Raw genomic sequence first — 24,558 nt, forward strand, 5'->3', positions numbered from 1 at the left:
CTCGTCCATTCTCCCCAATCGCACTCGCCCATTCTCCCCAATCACACTCGCCCATTCTCTCCAATCACACTCGTCCATTCTCTCCAATCACACTCGCCCATTCTCCCCAATCACACTCACCCATTCTCCCCAATCACACTCGCCCATTCTCCCCAATCACACTCGCCCATTCTCCCCAATCACACTCGTCCATTCTCCCCAATCGCACTCGCCCATTCTCCCCAATCACACTCGCCCATTCTCCCCAATCACACTCGCCCATTCTCCTCAATCACACTCGTCCATTCTCTCCAATCACACTCACCCATTCTCCCCAATCACACTCGCCCATTCTCCCCAATCACACTCGCCCATTCTCCTGAATCACACTCGTCCATTCTCTCCAATCACACTCACCCATTCTCCCCAATCACACTCGCCCATTCTCCTGAATCACACTCATCCATTCTCTCCAATCACACTCACCCATTCTCCCCAATCACACTCGCCCATTCTCCCCAATCACACTCGTCCATTCTCCCCAATCACACTCGTCCATTCTCCCCAATCACACTCGCCCATTCTCCCCAATCACACTCGCCCATTCTCCTCAATCACACTCGCCCATTCTCTCCAATCACACTCGTCCATTCTCTCCAATCACACTCGCCCATTCTCCCCAATCACACTCGCCCATTCTCCCCAATCACACTCGCCCATTCTCCCCAATCACACTCGCCCATTCTCCCCAATCACACTCGCCCATTCTCCCCAATCACACTCGCCCATTCTCCCCAATCACACTCGCCCATTCTCCCCAATCACACTCGCCCATTCTCTCCAATCACACTCGCCCATTCTCCCCAATCACACTCGCCCATTCTCCCCAATCACACTCGGCCATTCTCCCCAATCACACTCGCCCATTCTCCCCAATCACACTCGCCCATTCTCCCCAATCACACTGGCCCATTCTCCTCAATCACACTCACCCATTCTCCTCAATCACACTCGCCCATTCTCCCCAATCACGCTCGGCCATTCTCCCCAATCACGCTCGCCCATTCTCCCCAATCACGCTCGCCCATTCTCCCCAATCACACTCGCCCATTCTCCCCAATCACACTCGCCCATTCTCCTCAATCACACTCACCCATTCTCCTCAATCACACTCACCCATTCTCCTCAATCACACTCACCCATTCTCCCCAATCACACTCGCCCATTCTCCCCAATCACACTCGCCCATTCTCCCCAATCACACTCGCCCATTCTCCCCAATCACACTCACCCATTCTCCCCAATCACACTCGCCCATTCTCCCCAATCACACTCGCCCATTCTCCCCAATCACACTCGCCCATTCTCCCCAATCACACTCGCCCATTCTCACCAATCACACTCGCCCATTCTCCCCAATCACACTCGCCCATTCTCCCCAATCACACTCGGCCATTCTCCCCAATCACACTCGCCCATTCTCCCCAATCACACTCGCCCATTCTCCCCAATCACACTCGCCCATTCTCCTCAATCACACTCACCCATTCTCCTCAATCACACTCGCCCATTCTCCCCAATCACGCTCGGCCATTCTCCCCAATCACGCTCGCCCATTCTCCCCAATCACACTCGCCCATTCTCCCCAATCACACTCGCCCATTCTCCCCAATCACACTCGCCCATTCTCCTCAATCACACTCACCCATTCTCCTCAATCACACTCACCCATTCTCCTCAATCACACTCACCCATTCTCCCCAATCACACTCGCCCATTCTCCCCAATCACACTCACCCATTCTCCCCAATCACACTCGCCCATTCTCCCCAATCACACTCACCCATTCTCCCCAATCACACTCGCCCATTCTCCCCAATCTCACTCACCCATTCTCCCCAATCACACTCGCCCATTCTCCCCAATCACACTCGCCCATTCTCTCCAATCACACTCGCCCATTCTCCCCAATCACACTCGCCCATTCTCCGCAATCACACTCACCCATTCTCCCCAATCACACTCGCCCATTCTCCTGAATCACACTCGCCCATTCTCCCCAATCACACTCGCCCATTCTCTCCAATCACACTCGCCCATTCTCGCCAATCACACTCACCCATTCTCCCCAATCACACTCGCCCATTCTCCCCAATCACACTCACCCATTCTCCCCAATCACACTCGCCCATTCTCCCCAATCACACTCACCCATTCTCCCCAATCACACTCGCCCATTCTCCCCAATCACACTCACCCATTCTCCCCAATCACACTCGCCCATTCTCCTGAATCACACTCGCACATTCTCCCCAATCACACTCGCCCATTCTCTCCAATCACACTCGCCCATTCTCCCCAATCACACTCACCCATTCTCCCCAATCACACTCGCCCATTCTCCCCAATCACACTCGCCCATTCTCCCCAATCACACTCGCCCATTCTCTCCAATCACACTCGCCCATTCTCTCCAATCACACTCGCCCATTCTCCCCAATCACACTCGCCCATTCTCCTGAATCACACTCGCCCATTCTCCCCAATCACACTCGCCCATTCTCTCCAATCACACTCGCCCATTCTCGCCAATCACACTCACCCATTCTCCCCAATCACACTCGCCCATTCTCCTGAATCACACTCGCCCATTCTCCCCAATCACACTCGCCCATTCTCCCCAATCACACTCGCCCATTCTCCCCAATCACACTCGCCCATTCTCCCCAATCACACTCACCCATTCTCCCCAATCACACTCGCCCATTCTCCTCAATCACACTCGCCCATTCTCCTCAATCAAACTCGCCCATTCTCCCCAATCACACTCGCCCATTCTCCTCAATCACACTCGCCCATTCTCTCCAATCACACTCGCCCATTCTCCTCAATCACACTCACCCATTCTCCTCAATCACACTCGCCCATTCTCCTCAATCACACTCGCCCATTCTCCCCAATCACACTCACCCATTCTCCCCAATCACACTCGCCCATTCTCCCCAATCACACTCGCCCATTCTCCCCAATCACACTCGCCCATTCTCTCCAATCACACTCGCCCATTCTCCCCAATCACACTCGCCCATTCTCCTCAATCACACTCACCCATTCTCCTCAATCACACTCGCCCATTCTCCCCAATCACGCTCGGCCATTCTCCCCAATCACGCTCGCCCATTCTCCCCAATCACACTCGCCCATTCTCCCCAATCACACTCGCCCATTCTCCCCAATCACACTCGCCCATTCTCCTCAATCACACTCACCCATTCTCCTCAATCACACTCACCCATTCTCCTCAATCACACTCACCCATTCTCCCCAATCACACTCGCCCATTCTCCCCAATCACACTCACCCATTCTCCCCAATCACACTCGCCCATTCTCCCCAATCACACTCACCCATTCTCCCCAATCACACTCGCCCATTCTCCCCAATCTCACTCACCCATTCTCCCCAATCACACTCGCCCATTCTCCCCAATCACACTCGCCCATTCTCTCCAATCACACTCGCCCATTCTCCCCAATCACACTCGCCCATTCTCCGCAATCACACTCACCCATTCTCCCCAATCACACTCGCCCATTCTCCTGAATCACACTCGCCCATTCTCCCCAATCACACTCGCCCATTCTCTCCAATCACACTCGCCCATTCTCGCCAATCACACTCACCCATTCTCCCCAATCACACTCGCCCATTCTCCCCAATCACACTCACCCATTCTCCCCAATCACACTCACCCATTCTCCCCAATCACACTCACCCATTCTCCCCAATCACACTCGCCCATTCTCCCCAATCACACTCACCCATTCTCCCCAATCACACTCGCCCATTCTCCTGAATCACACTCGCCCATTCTCCCCAATCACACTCGCCCATTCTCTCCAATCACACTCGCCCATTCTCCCCAATCACACTCACCCATTCTCCCCAATCACACTCGCCCATTCTCCCCAATCACACTCGCCCATTCTCCCCAATCACACTCGCCCATTCTCTCCAATCACACTCGCCCATTCTCTCCAATCACACTCGCCCATTCTCCCCAATCACACTCGCCCATTCTCCTGAATCACACTCGCCCATTCTCCCCAATCACACTCGCCCATTCTCTCCAATCACACTCGCCCATTCTCGCCAATCACACTCACCCATTCTCCCCAATCACACTCGCCCATTCTCCTGAATCACACTCGCCCATTCTCCCCAATCACACTCGCCCATTCTCCCCAATCACACTCGCCCATTCTCCCCAATCACACTCGCCCATTCTCCCCAATCACACTCACCCATTCTCCCCAATCACACTCGCCCATTCTCCTCAATCACACTCGCCCATTCTCCTCAATCAAACTCGCCCATTCTCCCCAATCACACTCGCCCATTCTCCTCAATCACACTCGCCCATTCTCTCCAATCACACTCGCCCATTCTCCTCAATCACACTCACCCATTCTCCTCAATCACACTCGCCCATTCTCCTCAATCACACTCGCCCATTCTCCCCAATCACACTCACCCATTCTCCCCAATCACACTCGCCCATTCTCCCCAATCACACTCGCCCATTCTCCCCAATCACACTCGCCCATTCTCTCCAATCACACTCGCCCATTCTCCCCAATCACACTCGCCCATTCTCCCCAATCACACTCGCCCATTCTCTCCAATCACACTCGCCCATTCTCCCCAATCACACTCGGCCATTCTCCCCAATCACACTCGGCCATTCTCTCCAATCACACTCGCCCATTCTCCTCAATCACACTCTCCCATTCTCCCCAATCACACTCGCCCATTCTCTCCAATCACACTCGCCCATTCTCCTCAATCACACTCTCACATTCTCCCCAATCACACTCACCCATTCTCCTCAATCACACTCGCCCATTCTCCTCAATCACACTCGCCCATTCTCCCCAATCACACTCGCCCATTCTCCCCAATCACACTCGCCCATTCTCCCCAATCACACTCGCCCATTCTCCCCAATCACACTCGCCCATTCTCCCCAATCACACTCGCCCATTCTCCCCAATCACACTCACCCATTCTCCCCAATCACACTCGCCCATTCTCCCCAATCACACTCGCCCATTCTCTCCAATCACACTCGCCCATTCTCCCCAATCACACTCACCCATTCTCCCCAATCACACTCGCCCATTCTCCCCAATCACACTCGCCCATTCTCCCCAATCACACTCGGCCATTCTCCCCAATCACACTCGCCCATTCTCCCCAATCACACTCGCCCATTCTCCCCAATCACACTCGCCCATTCTCCCCAATCACACTCGCCCATTCTCCCCAATCACACTCGCCCATTTTCCCCAATCACACTCGCCCATTCTCCTCAATCACACTCGCCCATTCTCCTCAATCACACTCGTCCATTCTCTCCAATCACACTCGCCCATTCTCCCCAATCACACTCACCCATTCTCCCCAATCACACTCGCCCATTCTCCCCAATCACACTCGCCCATTCTCCCCAATCACACTCGCCCATTCTCCCCAATCGCACTCGCCCATTCTCCCCAATCGCACTCGCCCATTCTCTCCAATCACACTCACCCATTCTCCCCAATCACACTCGCCCATTCTCCCCAATCACACTCGCCCATTCTCCCCAATCACACTCGTCCATTCTCCCCAATCGCACTCGCCCATTCTCCCCAATCACACTCGCCCATTCTCTCCAATCACACTCGTCCATTCTCTCCAATCACACTCGCCCATTCTCCCCAATCACACTCACCCATTCTCCCCAATCACACTCGCCCATTCTCCCCAATCACACTCGCCCATTCTCCCCAATCACACTCGTCCATTCTCCCCAATCGCACTCGCCCATTCTCCCCAATCACACTCGCCCATTCTCTCCAATCACACTCGCCCATTCTCCCCAATCACACTCGCCCATTCTCCTCAATCACACTCGTCCATTCTCTCCAATCACACTCACCCATTCTCCCCAATCACACTCGCCCATTCTCCCCAATCACACTCGCCCATTCTCCTGAATCACACTCGTCCATTCTCTCCAATCACACTCACCCATTCTCCCCAATCACACTCGCCCATTCTCCTGAATCACACTCATCCATTCTCTCCAATCACACTCACCCATTCTCCCCAATCACACTCGCCCATTCTCCCCAATCACACTCGTCCATTCTCCCCAATCACACTCGTCCATTCTCCCCAATCACACTCGCCCATTCTCCCCAATCACACTCGCCCATTCTCCTCAATCACACTCGCCCATTCTCTCCAATCACACTCGCCCATTCTCTCCAATCACACTCGCCCATTCTCCCCAATCACACTCGCCCATTCTCCCCAATCACACTCGCCCATTCTCCCCAATCACACTCGCCCATTCTCCCCAATCACACTCGCCCATTCTCCCCAATCACACTCGCCCATTCTCCCCAATCACACTCGCCCATTCTCCCCAATCACACTCGCCCATTCTCTCCAATCACACTCGCCCATTCTCCCCAATCACACTCGCCCATTCTCCCCAATCACACTCGGCCATTCTCCCCAATCACACTCGCCCATTCTCCCCAATCACACTCGCCCATTCTCCCCAATCACACTCGCCCATTCTCCTCAATCACACTCACCCATTCTCCTCAATCACACTCGCCCATTCTCCCCAATCACGCTCGGCCATTCTCCCCAATCACGCTCGCCCATTCTCCCCAATCACACTCGCCCATTCTCTCCAATCACACTCGCCCATTCTCCCCAATCACACTCGCCCATTCTCCCCAATCACACTCGGCCATTCTCCCCAATCACACTCGCCCATTCTCCCCAATCACACTCGCCCATTCTCCCCAATCACACTCGCCCATTCTCCTCAATCACACTCGCCCATTCTCCTCAATCACACTCGCCCATTCTCCCCAATCACGCTCGGCCATTCTCCCCAATCACGCTCGCCCATTCTCCCCAATCACACTCGCCCATTCTCCCCAATCACACTCGCCCATTCTCCCCAATCACACTCGCCCATTCTCCTCAATCACACTCACCCATTCTCCTCAATCACACTCACCCATTCTCCTCAATCACACTCACCCATTCTCCCCAATCACACTCGCCCATTCTCCCCAATCACACTCGCCCATTCTCCCCAATCACACTCGCCCATTCTCCCCAATCACACTCACCCATTCTCCCCAATCACACTCGCCCATTCTCCCCAATCTCACTCACCCATTCTCCCCAATCACACTCGCCCATTCTCCCCAATCACACTCGCCCATTCTCTCCAATCACACTCGCCCATTCTCCCCAATCACACTCGCCCATTCTCCGCAATCACACTCACCCATTCTCCCCAATCACACTCGCCCATTCTCCTGAATCACACTCGCCCATTCTCCCCAATCACACTCGCCCATTCTCTCCAATCACACTCGCCCATTCTCGCCAATCACACTCACCCATTCTCCCCAATCACACTCACCCATTCTCCCCAATCACACTCACCCATTCTCCCCAATCACACTCGCCCATTCTCCCCAATCACACTCACCCATTCTCCCCAATCACACTCGCCCATTCTCCCCAATCACACTCACCCATTCTCCCCAATCACACTCGCCCATTCTCCTGAATCACACTCGCCCATTCTCCCCAATCACACTCGCCCATTCTCTCCAATCACACTCGCCCATTCTCCCCAATCACACTCACCCATTCTCCCCAATCACACTCGCCCATTCTCCCCAATCACACTCGCCCATTCTCCCCAATCACACTCGCCCATTCTCTCCAATCACACTCGCCCATTCTCTCCAATCACACTCGCCCATTCTCCCCAATCACACTCGCCCATTCTCCCCAATCACACTCGCCCATTCTCTCCAATCACACTCGCCCATTCTCCCCAATCACACTCGCCCATTCTCCCCAATCACACTCACCCATTCTCCCCAATCACACTCGCCCATTCTCCCCAATCACACTCGCCCATTCTCCCCAATCACACTCGCCCATTGTCTCCAATCACACTCGCCCATTCTCCCCAATCACACTCGCCCATTGTCTCCAATCACACTCGCCCATTCTCCCCAATCACACTCGCCCATTGTCTCCAATCACACTCGCCCATTCTCCCCAATCACACTCGCCCATTCTCCCCAATCACACTCGCCCATTGTCTCCAATCACACTCGCCCATTCTCCCCAATCACACTCGGCCATTCTCCCCAATCACACTCGCCCATTCTCTCCAATCACACTCGCCCATTCTCCTCAATCACACGCGCCCATTCTCCCCAATCACACTCGCCCATTCTCCCCAATCACACTCGCCCATTCTCCCCAATCACACTCGCCCATTCTCCCCAATCACACTCGCCCATTCTCCCCAATCACACTCGCCCATTCTCCCCAATCACACTCGCCCATTCTCCTCAATCACACTCGCCCATTCTCTCCAATCACACTCGCCCATTCTCCCCAATCACACTCGCCCATTCTCCTCAATCACACTCGCCCATTCTCCCCAATCACACTCGCCCATTCTCCTCAATCACACTCGCCCATTCTCCCCAATCACACTCGCCCATTCTCCCCAATCACACTCGCCCATTCTCCCCAATCACACTCGCCCATTCTCCCCAATCACACTCGCCCATTCTCCCCAATCACACTCGCCCATTCTCCCCAATCACACTCGCCCATTTGGCGCGGACACGATGGGCCGAAATGGCCTCCTTCTCTGCTGTAAATTTCTATGTTTCTATGTTTCTGTTGAATCTCCAGAGGTTAGTGAATGAAACTACAGCATATTCATCCAACCTACATCATGGTGATTCAGGCCTCACTGCTGATCTCCACAGAATGTGTCACCATCCTCGCAGAATCTCACAGCCCAGGAGGAGGATATTTGGCCCATCGTGCCTGTGCCGGCTCTTTGAGAGAGATATCCCATCAGTCCCACGCCCCCTGCCCTTTCCCCGTAAACCTGTAACTGTTTTCCCTTCAACTATTTATCCAATTCCCTGTTTGAAAGTTTCTATTGAATCTGCTCCCACCGCCCTTTCAGGCAGCGCGTTCCAGATCATGATAAGTTGCTGTGTAAAAAAGTGTTTCCTCATCTTGCCTCTGGTTCTTTTGTCAATGACCTTAAACCTGTGTCCCTCTGGTTACCGACCTTCCCACCACTGAAAACAGTTTCTCCGTATTTACCCTATCAGAACCCTCCATGATTTTGAACACCTCAATCAAATCTCCCCTTATCTGTCTCTGCTCTAAGGAGAACAACCCCAGCTTCTCCGGCCTATCCACATAACGTATCCCTCATCCCTGGAACCATTCTGGTAAATCTCCTTCAGAAATGAACACAATTCTCTATCTGACCAGTATTTTATAAAGGTTTAACTTTAATTCCTTTCTTTTGTGCTCTATTTCCATATTAATAAAGCCCAGGAACCCAGATGCTTCTTTAAACAGCCTTCTCAACTTATCCTATCACCTTCAGCGATTTGTGTACGTATCCCTCCAGGTCTCGCTGTTCCTGCACCCACTTTACAATTGTACCCTTTAGTTTATATTGCCTCTCCTCATTCTTCCTACCAAAATGTATCGCCTCACACGTCCCTGTGTTAATTTATCTGCCATGTGTCTGCTCACTTCACTGTCTATCTATATCCTCCTGAAGTATATCACTATCCTCCTCATTGTTTACTACATTTCCAAATTTCATGTCATCTGCAAACTTTGAAATTGTGCCCTGTATACCTGAGTCCTGGCCATTAATATCTATCAACAGAGCAATGATCCTAACACTGACCCCTGGGGAACACCACTATATACTTCCCTCCAGTCTGAAAAACAACCGTTCATCACTACTCTCTGCTTTCTGTCCGGGAGCCAATTTTGTGTCCAGGCTGATTCACATTTTCACCGAACTGGAAGGTGCTTTGCATTTTTGCTCTCAGTATAATTACAGCAGAACTGATGACATTGTTTTAACAGGCTGCCTATGGGCGGGAACTGAAGCTTTGGGTGGTAGCAGCTGCTGGTAATTGGGGGGTTTCCCCAGACACCACAGTGGGGACAGGGGAGTCCCTCAGCTCGGTTCTCTGGGGACAACTCAACGCTTGGCATCGTTGGATGACCTTTCTCTTACTTCTTTCTCCCAAACAGTGAAAGAGACGGTGAATCGAGCAACACACGATGAGAGTGAAGCAGCCTGGGGTATCGGTCACCATGGAGGTGGCATTGTGTACGGGAATAGTACAAGCGAACGGAATGGACTGGCTGAGAAGCTGCACACAATGTGAAAGGGGCTGATTCCAAACTGGCTTAGACCACTTTCACTGCCCATGACCCCGTCTAATTGGCTGGTGGGAATGACCAAAGGGTCCTGATCAATAAAGTGACTATCCTCTCTCTCTCTCTCCACCCACCCCATGTGTAACTCTGTGTTGCGATGGACAGTGCCAAACAAACATTCAAACATCAGAGAACAAACACCCATCCCAGCCTCCATTTTGTTCACTGTGTATGGGAGCAATGGCAACAGGGAATGGCCAGTAACACAAACCGTCCTCCCATCCCCCAAACTGGAAGGCTCTATCTGTCTAAGAACAAACTGAAAAGATGTCAACAATGGCCTCTATCCAGTAATCAGGCAGCAGCGGTCTTCCTGCTAATTTTACTTTTGTCACATTCGCTGAACACGGGGGACATGCAGTACTGACTGTCCACCAGCAGGTGGCAATGTTGCTGTGGACATCTGTAACCAATATTGTCACGATGGAGCAGATACAGCAAAGGTGCCAAGGATTCCGATCCTTCAGTATCTTATTCTAGCACCCTGTTTAATGAAAATGACAGGGGGCACGATCTAAATGGCGCCATTAACCCACTGTTCAAAAATACTGGGTAGAGCAATTTCAACCTGAGCTATATTTCACTTGCTGCCAAGGTTAACTTGCCAACTCTTCAGCATTGCCCTGGCATCTCCTGGTGTTAAAGGTTCATTTCCCGGACACTGCTGCCAGAAAAATCATAGATACAAGCATTAAATATCCTTAGCTCTCCCCAGATTGGTTTATCAGTTATAGAAAACGGGCGGAGGGTAGATTGGGCGGCTAATTTACAACCTTTCGGAATTTCATAGAAACATAGAAACATAGAAAATAGGTGCAGGAGTAGGCCATTTGGCCCTTCGAGCCTGCACCACCATTCAATAAGATCATGGCTGATCATCCCCTCAGTACCCCATTCCTGCTTTCCCTCCATACCCCTTGATCCCTTTAGCCGTAAGGGCCACATCTAACTCCCTCTTGAATATATCCAATGAACTGGCATCAACAACTCTCTGCGGCAGGGAATTCCACAGGTTCACCACTCTGAGTGAACACTCTCCCTCCGTGTCTCATGAGGCAAGGAGCACCTTTGTGATGAAGGTTTTCAATTAATCTTATTGGCTGTAAAGTGGGTGAGGGAGATGAGGCAGTACTGACGGGAATTCTGATAGTTGACAGATCTGCGATGCTTCAAACAGGAGGAGGCCAGTGTGTCAAACTCCCCCTGCCTCCATTCCAGTGTTAAACTGGTACTGAACCTTGGTTAGGTCACACTTAGAGCACTGTCAACTGGTCTCCATATTGTAAAATAGATCTTCATCATCATCATAGGCAGCCCCTTATAGAGGCACTGGAGAAGGTACAGAAATAATTATAAGGATGAGACCAGAACTAAGGGATATAATTATCAGGAAGGATTGAACAGGCCGGGGCTCGTTTCTCTAGAAAAGAGAAGGCTGAGGAGTAACCAGATAGAGGTCTTTAAAATATGAAAGGGTTCGATAGGGTAAATGTAAAAATTCCACTTGTGGGGGAGACCAGAACTAGGGGCCATCGATATCAGACAGTCACTAATAAATCTGATCGGGAATTCAGGAGAAACTTCTTTACCCAGAGAGCGGTGAGAATGTGGAACTCACTGCCACAGGGAGGGGTTGAGGTGAATATTAAGGGATATTAAGGGATATGGGGATCAGGCAGGAAAGTGGAGTTGAGGTCGATGATCAGCCAAGATCTTATTGAAAGGTGGAACAGGCTCGAGGGGCCGAATGGCCAACTCCTGCTCTTAATTCTTATGTTCTTAAATAGTATCGATGCATTTAAGAGGAGGCTGGATAAACACATGAGGGAGAAAGGAATAGAAGGATATGGTGATGGGGTGAGATGGAGAGGGGTGGGAGGGGGCTGGTGTGGAGAATAAACCCCGGCACGGACTCGATGGGCCGAATGGCCTGTCTCTGTGCGGTACATTCGATGTAAAAGTTTGTATCACTGGGCTGGCCCGACCCCAGCCCTGGAACTCTGGACCCAGTAACTTTAAATCATTGGGCTTTGACCAGAAGAGCAATTGGTGGGAAATGACATGTCTCCGGCTCTCCGTTCTTGGCCAGCCAAGATGCAGACCGCCGCAATAGAAATAACCAATAGAATGGAAGCAGCAAATAACTGGGAGGTGGGCAGTGTGAGGATGGGCGATGGCACTAGCAGCCTTTTGTATGAATTATATATTAAGTTTCTTATTACAGATAATCATTTTTTAAATCCCTGCTACAAGTCTTTGGAGGCTTCTAATACAGTATTGTAATCACTTTGGCCACAGAGGTTTAAATTAATCATGTGGCAAAAAGACAACAGTCCCCAATAATTAGAACTGTCATCTCATGAATATGCAAATCATACAATGAAGACTAATTGCAAATTCTTCTTAAAAATGTTCTGGGAAGCTGTAACATACAGGACTAAACACACAGGACCTCCCAAGGCTGGACTCTGAACAACTGTGAAACGGCCAGATGTTGAGGGGCTGTTGGTTAAGTGGACTTGCCCTTTCACCTCCAAGAACATCCTGGCTGCAAGGGTCCACTGTGAAAGCAATCCTGGGAGTATCAATCCAGAGACCCTTGTATCTTTTAAGGGAAAATTGGATAAATATTTGAAGCAGAGTGAACTAAGGGTAGATTGCAGGGCAGTGGGATTACTCTTGGATTCCTCTAGCAAAGAGCTGGCACAGACACGATGGACCAAAATGGCCTCTTTCTGTGCTGTAAACCTCTATGGTTCTATGGTACCAGAGGGCATTTGCCCCTCATGACCATTATCCATGACTGAGCAAGGACAGTATCAGCAGGTCATTCAACCGTTAGGGTATCACAATCAGGCCCAATCCTGTCCCCACCTGATGTCCATACATGTCCCGGGACACTGCTGGCATCACTGTGACCCGAGCTAAGGTCAGCTCACCACAGACCAGGTGTTGAATGTGGAACCTCTCTGGTCTGTATGTCTCAGACCCACACCAGGCTCCGCTTAACTATCGGGAGCACTCTATGTTTTACACAGAAAGCAATTTTCTGTGGGGCTCCTGAAGCTCCATAAAGTCAGGATAAAACTCTACGCAAGACACCTGCATGGAAATATTCAGATCCTTCACACAGCAGAGCTATTCCATGGAAATAACATTGTGTGCTGCCTGAGATATTGGTGGAGCTCAGCTGAGGCTTGGTTAGCATCCTGAATATTCAAATTATCCAATATTTGTATTTTTTGTTCTGTTTTCTCTTCATCACCAAGACTGCCTACTTCCACCTCCGTAACATCGCCCGTCTCCGCTTCTGCCTCAGCTCATCTGCTGCTGAAACCCTCAACCATGCCTTTTTTACCTCCAGACTCAACTATTCCAACGCTCTCCTAGCCGGCCTCCCATCCTCCACCCTCTATAAATTTCAACTTATCCACAATTCTGCTGCCCCGTGTCCTAACTCGCACCGAGTCCCGCTCACCCATCACCCCCTGTGCTCGCTGCCCCGTGTCCTAACTCGCATCAAGTCCCGCTCACCCATCACCCCTGTGCTCACTACCCCCTTGTCCTAACTCTCACCGAGTCCCGTTCACCCCTCACCCCCTGTGCTCACTGCCCCGTGTCCTAACTCGCACCAAGTCCCGCTCACCCATCACCCCCGGGCTCGCTGCCCCGTGTCCTAACTCTCACCGAGTCCCGTTCACCTATCAGCCCTGTGCTCACTGCCCCGTGTCCTAACTCGCACCAAGTCCCGCTCACCCATCACCCCCTGTGCTCACTACCCCCTTGTCCTAACTCGCATCAAGTCCCGCTCACCCATCACCCCTGTGCTCACTACCCCCTTGTCCTAACTCTCACCGAGTCCCGTTCACCCCTCACCCCCTGTGCTCACTGCCCCGTGTCCTAACTCGCACCAAGTCCCGCTCACCCATCACCCCCGGGCTCGCTGCCCCGTGTCCTAACTCTCACCGAGTCCCATTCACCCATCACCTCCTGTGCTCACTGCCCCGTGTCCTAACTCGCACCAAGTCTCGCACACCCATCACCCCCTGTGCTCGCTGCCCCCGTGTCCTAACTCGCACCCAGTCCCACTCACCCATCACCCCCTGTGCTCACTACCCCCTTGTTCTAACTCTCACCGAGTCCCGTTCACCCATCACCCCCTGTGCTCACTGCCCCGTGTCCTAACTCGCACCAAGTCCCACTCACCCATCACCCCCTGTGCTCACTACCCCCTTGTTCTAACTCGCACCCAGTCCCACTCACCCATCACCCCCTGTGCTCACTACCCCCTTGTTCTAACTCTCACCGAGTCCCGCTCACCCATCACCCCCGAGCCCCGTGTCCCAACTCGCACCAAGTCCCGCTCACCCATCACCCCCTGTGCCCCGTGTCCTAACTCGCACCGAGTCCCGCTCACCCATCACTCGCTGTGGTCGCCGACCTATACTGGCTCCCAGTCCACCAACACCTCCAATTTTAATTTCTCATTCTCATGTTCAAATCCCTCCATGGCCTCGCCCCTTTGCAACCTCCTCCAGCCCTCCAGGATCACTGCACTCCTCCAACTCGGGTCCCTTGTGCATTCCCCACTCCCTTCGCCCCACCATTGGCGGCAGTGCCTTCAGTTGCCTAGACCCTAAGCTCTGGAATTCCCTTCCTAAACCACTCTGCCTCTCCCTCTCCTCCTTTAATATGCTCCTTAACACTATCTTTGACCAAGCTTTTAGTTAACCCTCCTAATATCACCTCTCTGGCTGACTGTGACGACATGGGATGGTTTCCTATGTTAAAGATACTATATAAAAGCGAGTTGCTGTTGTATTATTCCTATTGTGTTGTATGTCGGGTGGAGAGGAAAGACAACCATTTTCCTAATCAGAATGATCACTGTCCTCAGTTGTTGCCCATGGCAACAAGAAAAAAAATCATGTCGGCTTTTATAAGCAGGCCCTTACCAGCGAAGCAATAACATGGGAGAAAATGGAGAATATTAGCACTTAACCTAAATCTTCAGGACTTGCAGGCTGCACACTCCTCTTTCTGTATTGACAAATGATTTATTGTAGAGACGCTTCATTTACAATAAAGAGGAGCTGGAAATGAGAAAAGGTACATTACCCTGAGGACTGGGCCAAAATAAATGGATTCAAGGCTGAGCAAGGCTGTTAAGGTGATGGAATGTGTGTGGAAATCAGAACACCCGACTCCTTCTCGTGGCCTTGAACTGCTGCTGGTCTCCAGGAGATTGGTTTTTTTAATATCATTTGCTTAAATCTTAAAAAGCAACAGGTTTCCCATTTTGATGAAATTGGGGTGTACAGAAAGCATCGACCCGCGGACAGAGTGAAGGGGTCCCAGCTAAGTACTCAACTGGGTAAGTCAACCTACAAATTGGTTTACTCAGAAACACCTTTCCCATCAGCATTTGCAGTTAGGGAATTAGTTTAACAATTATTTGTTGCCCGGCATTACCTGTATTCAGCTATTGGTTTAGTTAAGCTCTCAAAGTGATGGGTCACAGAATGTAATGAGGCTGTGGGGAGGCAGTATATTCCCAAAGCAGTTACTGGCCACACAGCGATCTTCCCCATCGCCTCAATTTATAGGACTGCACGTGTACTGTCTGTGTGTCACATTCTGTGTACAAGACTGTGCATGTACTGTCTGTGTGTCACATTCTGTGTACAGGATTGTGCATGTACTGTCTGTGTTTCACATTCTGTGTACAGGACTGTGCATGTACTGTCTGTGTTTCACATTCTGTGTACAGGACTGTGCATGTACTGTCTGTGTGTCACATTCTGTGTACAGGACTGTGCATGTACTGTCTGTGTTTCACATTCTGTGTACAGGACTGTGCATGTACTTTCTGTGTTTCACATTCTGTGTACAGGACTGTGCATGTACTGTCTGTGTTTCACAGTCTGTGTACAGGACTGTGCATGTACTGTCTGTGTTTCACATTCTGTGTACAGGACTGTGCATGTACTGTCTGTGTGTCACATTCTGTGTACAGGACTGTGCATGTACTGTCTGTGTTTCACATTCTGTGTACAGGACTGTGCATGTACTTTCTGTGTTTCACATTCTGTGTACAGGACTGTGCATGTACTGTCTGTGTTTCACATTCTGTGTACAGGACTGTGTATGTACTGTCTGTGTTTCACATTCTGTGTACAGGACTGTGCATGTATTGTCTGTGTTTCACATTCTGTGTACAGGACTGTGCATGTACTGTCTGTGTTTCACATTCTGTGTACAGGACTGTGCATGTACTGTCTGTGTTTCACATTCTGTGTACAGGACTGTGCATGTACTGTCTGTGTGTCACATTCTGTGTACAGGACTGTGCATGTACTGTCTGTGTGTCACATTCTGTGTACAGGACTGTGCATGTACTGTCTGTGTGTCACATTCTGTGTACAGGACTGTGCATGTACTGTCTGTGTGTCACATTCTGTGTACAGGACTGTGCATGTACTGTCTGTGTGTCACATTCTGTGTACAGGACTGTGCATGTACTGTCTGTGTGTCACATTCTGTGTACAGGACTGTGCACGTACTGTCTGTGTGTCACATTCTGTGTACAGGACTGTGCATGTACTGTCTGTGTGTCACATTCTGTGTACAGGACTGTGCATGTACTGTCTGTGTGTCACATTCTGTGTACAGGACTGTGCATGTACTGTCTGCGTGTCACATTCACGTTTTGCACTAGTTACAATCTTTTGTTAATTCTCTGAGCTCTCTAAGATTGGGGAGGAAGGCCCACTGGATTTGCTTGAAGCTTGTACAATCTATGCAGAGCCCGTCTATGAAATACAGAAATACATCGGGTACCCCTCTCTCACCCACTGGCAGGGTGCAGTTGCAATGTGCTGAGGATATTCAGGCCTTACAGTCAGGACACTTCCTGAAGAGGTACCTCATCCGGGAACAAGTTATTTCTCCCATGGACTGGGACCACCTGCACTCACTGACATGATCTACAACAGAGAGACTTAGGAAACCTTCATCTATAGGCATCTGGGATGCTTCCTAACCTAGCTCCTCCGTGACTAAGACCCATCTCTTATAATGCTGTACCTTTGGAGTATTTATTTTACATGCGTGTTGTCCGTGGAGTAAAACCTTTGCTTCTTTAGACAGTACTCAGGTTTTATTTCCCCCAACAAGTGATGTTGTACAACACTGAAATGTTACCAGCCCGTTACTCAGCATGGTGTCCTGGAATGATCTTAAACCCCAGGCCCAACATCGACTCTCAGAATAAGCAGGAGATTGCACTGTGATGGTGATTTCAGTTGCTCCCTACTCCTGTGCGATTCCTCGGTGAAGGGTGTAAATCAGGATGTCGGGAGGAAGCAGGAAATTGGAACGGCCAATATAAGTGAAGCCACAAGAAGAGTTTCTGGAGAAAAATGGATCCAGTGATAGAGTGAGAAGGTGCGTAGTGGGGCTGCGATCAATGGCTTATTGAGCCAATCAAACTTTCCTGTTCCGAAAATGTTTTATGTAAAAGACAAAACAATTGAACAGTTTTATTGGAGTATATCAGAAATCTAATATGGCAAATGACATGAGTTACAATCGGGGCTATAGTGCCGGAAGTGGGTCCCAGTGGAAGTGCAGGAGCAGGAAGACAGGAGTAAGCTGGCAAGGAAGGAGTCGGGGTGCAAGTGAGAATATACAGCTGGAGGAGATTGGTATGGTAGGGTGGGGAAAGACATGGAGGGATTTGAAGATGAGGATCTTAAAGTCAATTCACTGTGTTATTTAAGCAGCATCAGTCATCATCAGCACTTCCTGTGGAGGATAGACTTTGAGAAGCCACTTCCAACGGGTCACATGTAGCCCACTTTTTCTCACGTTGATATCCATGGTTCTACACCAACTATTTCTTTGGCTTGTCCCATCTTCTTTCTCCTGGGGAATTCCATTTTAGCAACTGTCTATCTATTTAAGATGACCGCATTAAATTAATGACACCTGGCCAGCTCTGTGTCTTAACAAAACATTCCTTGACTTTGGATCTAAATAGAGTTTTTTCACTCTAACCCCCTACTCCCATCCCAACACACAATACTTGAAATCTTTAGTCAGAGTTTCAAAGAGTGTCCCCCACCCCAGCATTGTTCTACAATAGATGGACACTGACCATTGGTAGTTGGCTTGACAGCAGATGCCCATCCTGGCTCAGCATGTTGGAGACCATGATTGCTGGAAGGTCCATGCCTTGGTAGGTGTACTGGGGGAGCAGACCATTGGGAGGGACCGAATGGCACAGTGAGTGGTAGCTTGCATGAGGATCCATCAGGTGAAGGAAGGACGGATCTCCGAGATTTGGAGGAGTAATAGGAGGAATGTCGTAGTCTTCATCACCCAGCCCATGGCCAGCGAAGGCCTACAAGGAGGAAGAACAAAAAATGAAGATTTATAATGGAACAGACACCCAGATATAGCTTCAACGAGACAAGATTGTTTCATATGTAAAATTCCAACATCATTTATTGAGCTAAGTTCAAACATATTCACTGTTTAACAAAGATGTAAGAATTGTAACTTTGCATTACAATCACCTTTCTCTCATTGTGTTCTCAGAATTTGCATTTCAAAGCCTCACCACCTTCCTGCCACTTTTACAGAGAAACGGTGCAATCTCCTTATTCTTTCACCCCAGCCTTCTCGAGTGGCAGGAAACTCTGTTACTGGCGGGTATGGGCACTGGGGCCAGTGAAAAGCGCCTTTACAGTTGTCTCTCATTGCCTTGAAGGGACCGGCACTGTTTTACTTAATTTACTACGTTGCTGCTGAAACTTTCCCCCCCAATACCTCTGTGTTTTTACCTGGTTTTGCACCTCTCGCAGGACATCCCACGGTTCCGAGTGGGTAAGGGGTCTCTGAATTGTGGTGCCTGAGACATTACAACTGTTTGGGACAGGCTGGATGGACCAGTTGGTCTTTTCCTGTTCTGCACGGTTGTTTGTTTGTGTGTACGTGTGCCATGTCAGCAGTGAAGTAACAGGGACACGTTGTGATACTTGGAGGCCATACAAAGCACACCTGGGAATACCTGCAGCCAATGTCCCCCTGACGCTGTGCGGCCAGATAGTGGTCCAGGGATCCCGTGCAGGTCACTCGCCGGCTTCAGAATGGGAAATACCACCCCTGTGCGGAAATGTGAATGGGATGTGCAGCCCGTTAAAGTGGCCACGCACGCGGGAATATTGCCTTCAGCATCTGGCAGATTCAAACGCAGTGATTGTGTACATTGAATTGGTGCAGCAAATTGCACTTCCTTTTGCTGAATATATCACAATGCACCTCCCCACTTCCCCCGGGATGGAGAGGCTATCGGAGATGCCCCAACTGGAAACAACCTGATGTATTCTTCATTAAAAACAGGTTCTGTTTCATAAATTAATCAAAAAAAAGAAAACATTGTTCAACCCTTTCTCTGTTAATTATAAAATGAATTGTAATTATTTAAAACTACTGAATTTTGAGATTTAAAATAAAAAGGAGAATGATTTATTTTCTTTAAAATTTCAACTAAAGTGTACCATAAATCTTCCGTGGCACTGCACTCAAGGAGTTCGGAATAAGTGAGGTGAGATGAGAAGCTGGGCGATAATTAGACCAGGTACCCGTTGTAAATCAGTCCCCATTTTAAAGTCATGCACCCTGTCCTTTCTTTAATATTTTACCATTATAAATTCTTACGTCAACATTTAGAATGGATACTGCCATGTAAACATGTCACGGTGTAATTACACCCTCCCGCCTGTGGTGACACTGCAATGCCTCTGCTGGGGGAAGGGTGTAATTACAATGTAACAAACTCATATGGGCAGTTCCCATTAAATGTGGACATATGAATTTATAATGAAAAAAATTCACAGTAAGTGCGTGAAAAATTAAGATCTTTAATATTATTATAGATTAGCCTTGCTGATGGCAATGCAAAAGGAATATTTTGGTCACCTCTTGCGGGTACACTGCTATTAGTTTTCATTGTAAGTCACTGTGGGAATAACTTGCTGAGAAAAATGTGGTATAAACTGGATAAACGATTTGTGTGGCTTACTGGAAGTAAACCCACTTCCTGGCTCCAAGGCTGTGTAACTGCCTGAGGTTCGTGGTCCGAGGTTATTTCTTAGATTGATTTTTTCTCAGAAACCCCGCGACGATTCTTATTCAGTCTGGAGATTCCAGATTATAATCGATAAGAGAATACTTTGCATCTTTTTAAAAAATGTAACTGTTTGGCTTTAATGCTGCAATATTATTCTATGAAATCACGGGGAAATGAATGCTCCTATGATTTTCTGTTTGAAAAATACTTCAAGAAAGGTATTTGAGATTAATTTTTCTTTGTGCTCATCACATTGAGTGGTAAGTTCCAAGGAATGAAAACCTTTCAATCCTTCTGCAGCCAAGTTCAGATGCAGCGTATGTTCCTTAAAAATAGTTCATAAATTAGATGAAAATGAACAATTCAGCTCTTGTACAAATGGAAGTCTCGCTCAGAGTGATGGCCGGTGTGTCACAATTCAACCTTCTGCCTTGACGGTGCTTAAGGTATGCTGTTCAGGCAACGAACATAAGAACATAAGAATTAGGAACAGGAGTAGGCCATCTAGCCCCTCGAGCCTGCTCCGCCATTCAATAAGATCATGGCTGATCTGGTCGTGGTCTCAGCTCCACTTACCCGCCCGCTCCCCATAACCCTTAATTCCCTTATTGCTTAAAAATCTATCTATCTGTAATTTGAATACATTCAATGAGCCAGCCTCAACTGCTTCCTTGGGCAGAGAATTCCACAGATTCACAACCCTCTGGGAGAAGAAATTCCTTCTCAACTCGGTTTTAAATTGGCTCCCCCGTATTTTGAGGCTGTGCCCCCTAGTTCTAGTCTCCCCGACCAGTGGAATCAACCTCTCTGCCTCGATCTTGTTTATCCCTTTCATTATTTTAAATGTTTCTATAAGATCACCCCTCATCCTTCTGAACTCCAACGAGTAAAGACCCAGTCTACTCAATCTATCATCATAAGGTAATCCCCTCATCTCCGGAATCAGCCTAGTGAATCGTCTCTGTATCCCCTCCAAAGCTAGTATATCCTTCCTAAAGTAAGGTGACCAAAACTGCACGCAGTACTCCAGGTGCGGCCTTACCAATACCCTGTACAGTTGCAGCAACACCTCCCTGCTTTTGTACTCCATCCCTTTCGCAATGAAGGCCAACATTCCATTCGCCTTCCTGATTACCTGCTGCACCTGCAAACTAACTTTTTGGGATTCATGCACAAGGACCCCCAGGTCCCTCTGCACTGCAGCATGTTGTAATTTCTCCCCATTCAAATAATATTCCCTTTTACTGTTTTTTTTCCCAAGATGGATGACCTCACACTTTCCGACATTGTATTCCATCTGCCAAACCTTAGCCCATTCGCTTAACCTATCCAAATCTCCTTGCAGCCTCTCTGAGTCCTCTACACAACCCGCTTTCCCACTAATCTTAGTGTCATCTGCAAATTTTGTTGCACTACACTCTGTCCCCTCTTCCAGGTCATCTATGTATATTGTAAACAGTTGTGGTCCCAGTACTGATCCCTGTGGCACACCACTAACCACCGATTTCCAACTGGAAAAGGACCCATTTATCCCGACTCTCTGCTTTCTGTTCGCCAGCCAATTCTCTATCCATGCTAATACATTTCCTCTGACTCCGCGTACCTTTATCTTCTGCAGAAACCTTTTGTGTGGTACCTTATCGAATGCCTTTTGGAAATCTAAATACACCACATCCATCGGTACACCTCTATCCACCATGCTCGTTATATCCTCAAAGAATTCCAGTAAATTAGTTAAACATGATTTCCCCTTCATGAATCCATGCTGCGTCTGCTTGATTGCACTATTCCTATCCAGATGTCCCGCTATTTCTTCCTTAATGATAGTTTCAAGCATTTTCCCCACTACAGATGTTAAACTAACCGGCCTATAGTTACCTGCCTTTTGCCTGCCCCCTTTTTTAAACAGAGGTGTTACATTAGCTGCTCTCCAATCCGCTAGTACCTCCCCAGAGTCCAGAGAATTTTGGTAGATTATAACAAATGCATCTGCTATAACTTCCGCCATCTCTTTTAATACCCTGGGATGCATTTCATCAGGACCTGGGAACTTGTCTACCTTCAGTCCCATTAGTCTGTCCAGCACTACCTCCCTAGTGATAGTGATCATCTCAAGGTCCTCCCTTCCCACATTCCTATGACCAGCAATTTTTGGCATGGTTTTTGTGTCTTCCACTGTGAAGACGGAAGCAAAATCATTGTTTAAGGTCTCAGCCATTTCCACATTTCCCATTATTAAATCCCCCTTTTCATCTTCTAAGGGACCAACATTTACTTTAGTCACTCTTTTCCGTTTTATATATCTGTAAAAGCTTTTATTATCTGTTTTTATGTTTTGCACAAGTTTACCTTCGTAATCTATCTTCCCTTTCTTTATTGCTTTTTTAGTCATTCTTTGCTGTTGCTTAAAATTTTCCCAATCCTCTAGTTTCCCACTAACCTTGGCCACCTTATACGCATTGGTCTTTGATTTGATACTTTCCTTTATTTCCTTGGTTATCCACGGCTGGTTATCCCTTCTCTTACCGCCCTTCTTTTTCACTGGAATATATTTTTGTTGCGCATTATGAAAGAGCTCCTTAAAAGTCCTCCACTGTTCCTCAATTGTGCTACCGTTTAGTCCTTGTTTCCAGTCTACTTCAGCCAACTCTGCCCTCATCCCACTGTAGTCCCCTTTGTTTAAGCATAGTACGCTCGTTTCTGACACAACTTCCTCATCCTCAATCTGTATTACAAATTCAACCATATTGTGATCACTCAATCCGAGAGGATCTTTTACGAGGAGATCGTTTACTTTTCCTGTCTCGTTACACAGGACCAGATCCAAAATGGCTTGCTCCCTTGCAGGCTCTGTTACATACTGTTCTAAGAAACAATCCCGTATGCATTCTATGAATTCCTCCTCCAGGCTACCCCCTGCGATTTGATTTGACCAATCGATATGTAGATTAAAATCCCCCATAACAACTGCCGTTCCTTTTTCACATGCCTCCATTATTCCCTTGAGTATTGTCCGCCCCACCATGAAGTTATTATTTGGGGGCCTATAAACTACGCCGACCAGTGACTTTTTCCCCTTACTATCTCTAATCTCCACCCACAATGATTCAACATTTTGTTCATTGGAGCCAATATCATCCCTCACAACTGCCCTGATATCATCCTTTATTAACAGAGCTACCCCACCTCCTTTCCCTTCTTGCCTATCTTTCTGAATCGTCAGATACCCCTGCATGTTTAATTCCCAGTCTTGGCCACCTTGCAACCATGTCTCTGTAATGGCCACTAAATCATACCCATTTGTAATGATTTGTGCCTTCAACTCATTTACTTTTTTTCTAATGCTGCGTGCATTTAGGTAGAGTGTTTTCATCCTAGTTTTTAAACCATGATTTTTAGTTTTGACCCCTCCTGCAGCCCTTTTATATTCAGTGGCCCTTTTTGTTTCTTGCCTTTGGTTTCTCTGCCCTCCACTTTTACTCATCTCTTTTCGGCCTTTTGTTTTTGTCTCCTTTTTGTTTCCCTCTGTCTCCCTGTATTGGTTCCCATCCCCCTGCCATATTAGTTTAACCCAACAGCACTAGCAAACACTCCCCCTAGGACATTGGTTCCGTTCCTGCCCAAGTGCAGACCGTCCGGTTTATACTGGTCCCACCTCTCCCAGAACCGGTTCCAATGCCCCAGGAATTTGAATCCCTCCCTGCTGCACCACTGCTCAAGCCACGTATTCATCTGTGCTATCCTGCGATTCCTACTCTGACTAGCACATGGCACTGGTAGCAATCCCGAGATTACTACTTTTGAGGTCCTACTTTTTAATTTAACTCCTAGCTCCTTAAATTCGTCTCGTAGGACCTCATCCCTTTCTTTACCTATATCGTTGGTACCTATATGCACCACGACAACTGGCTGTTCTCCCTCCCTTTTCAGAATGTCCTGCACTCGCTCCGAGACATCCTTGACCCTTGCACCAGGGAGGCAACATACCATCCTGGAGTCACGATTGCGGCCGCAGAAACGCCTATCTATTCTATAACGAGCGGGAGCTTTACTCAGAATGGAAC

The 24,558-nt window shown here is 48.8% G+C and overlaps 1 protein-coding gene across 7 annotated transcripts in view; it reads right to left on the bottom strand.

Annotated features, from left to right (window-relative positions):
• tox2 (TOX high mobility group box family member 2) overlaps nt 1-24,558 on the bottom strand; it is a 274,812-nt gene that overhangs the window by 52,641 nt on the left and 197,613 nt on the right. For all 7 annotated transcript variants that reach the window (XM_070896484.1, XM_070896489.1, XM_070896483.1 and 4 more), the window contains one exon: nt 18,518-18,763. In XM_070896484.1, the coding sequence (XP_070752585.1) occupies nt 18,518-18,763 (246 nt within the window). The remainder of the gene's footprint in view (nt 1-18,517; nt 18,764-24,558) is intronic.

This window comes from Pristiophorus japonicus, chromosome 12 (assembly GCF_044704955.1).
Source record: "Pristiophorus japonicus isolate sPriJap1 chromosome 12, sPriJap1.hap1, whole genome shotgun sequence".
NCBI lineage: Eukaryota > Metazoa > Chordata > Chondrichthyes > Pristiophoridae > Pristiophorus > Pristiophorus japonicus.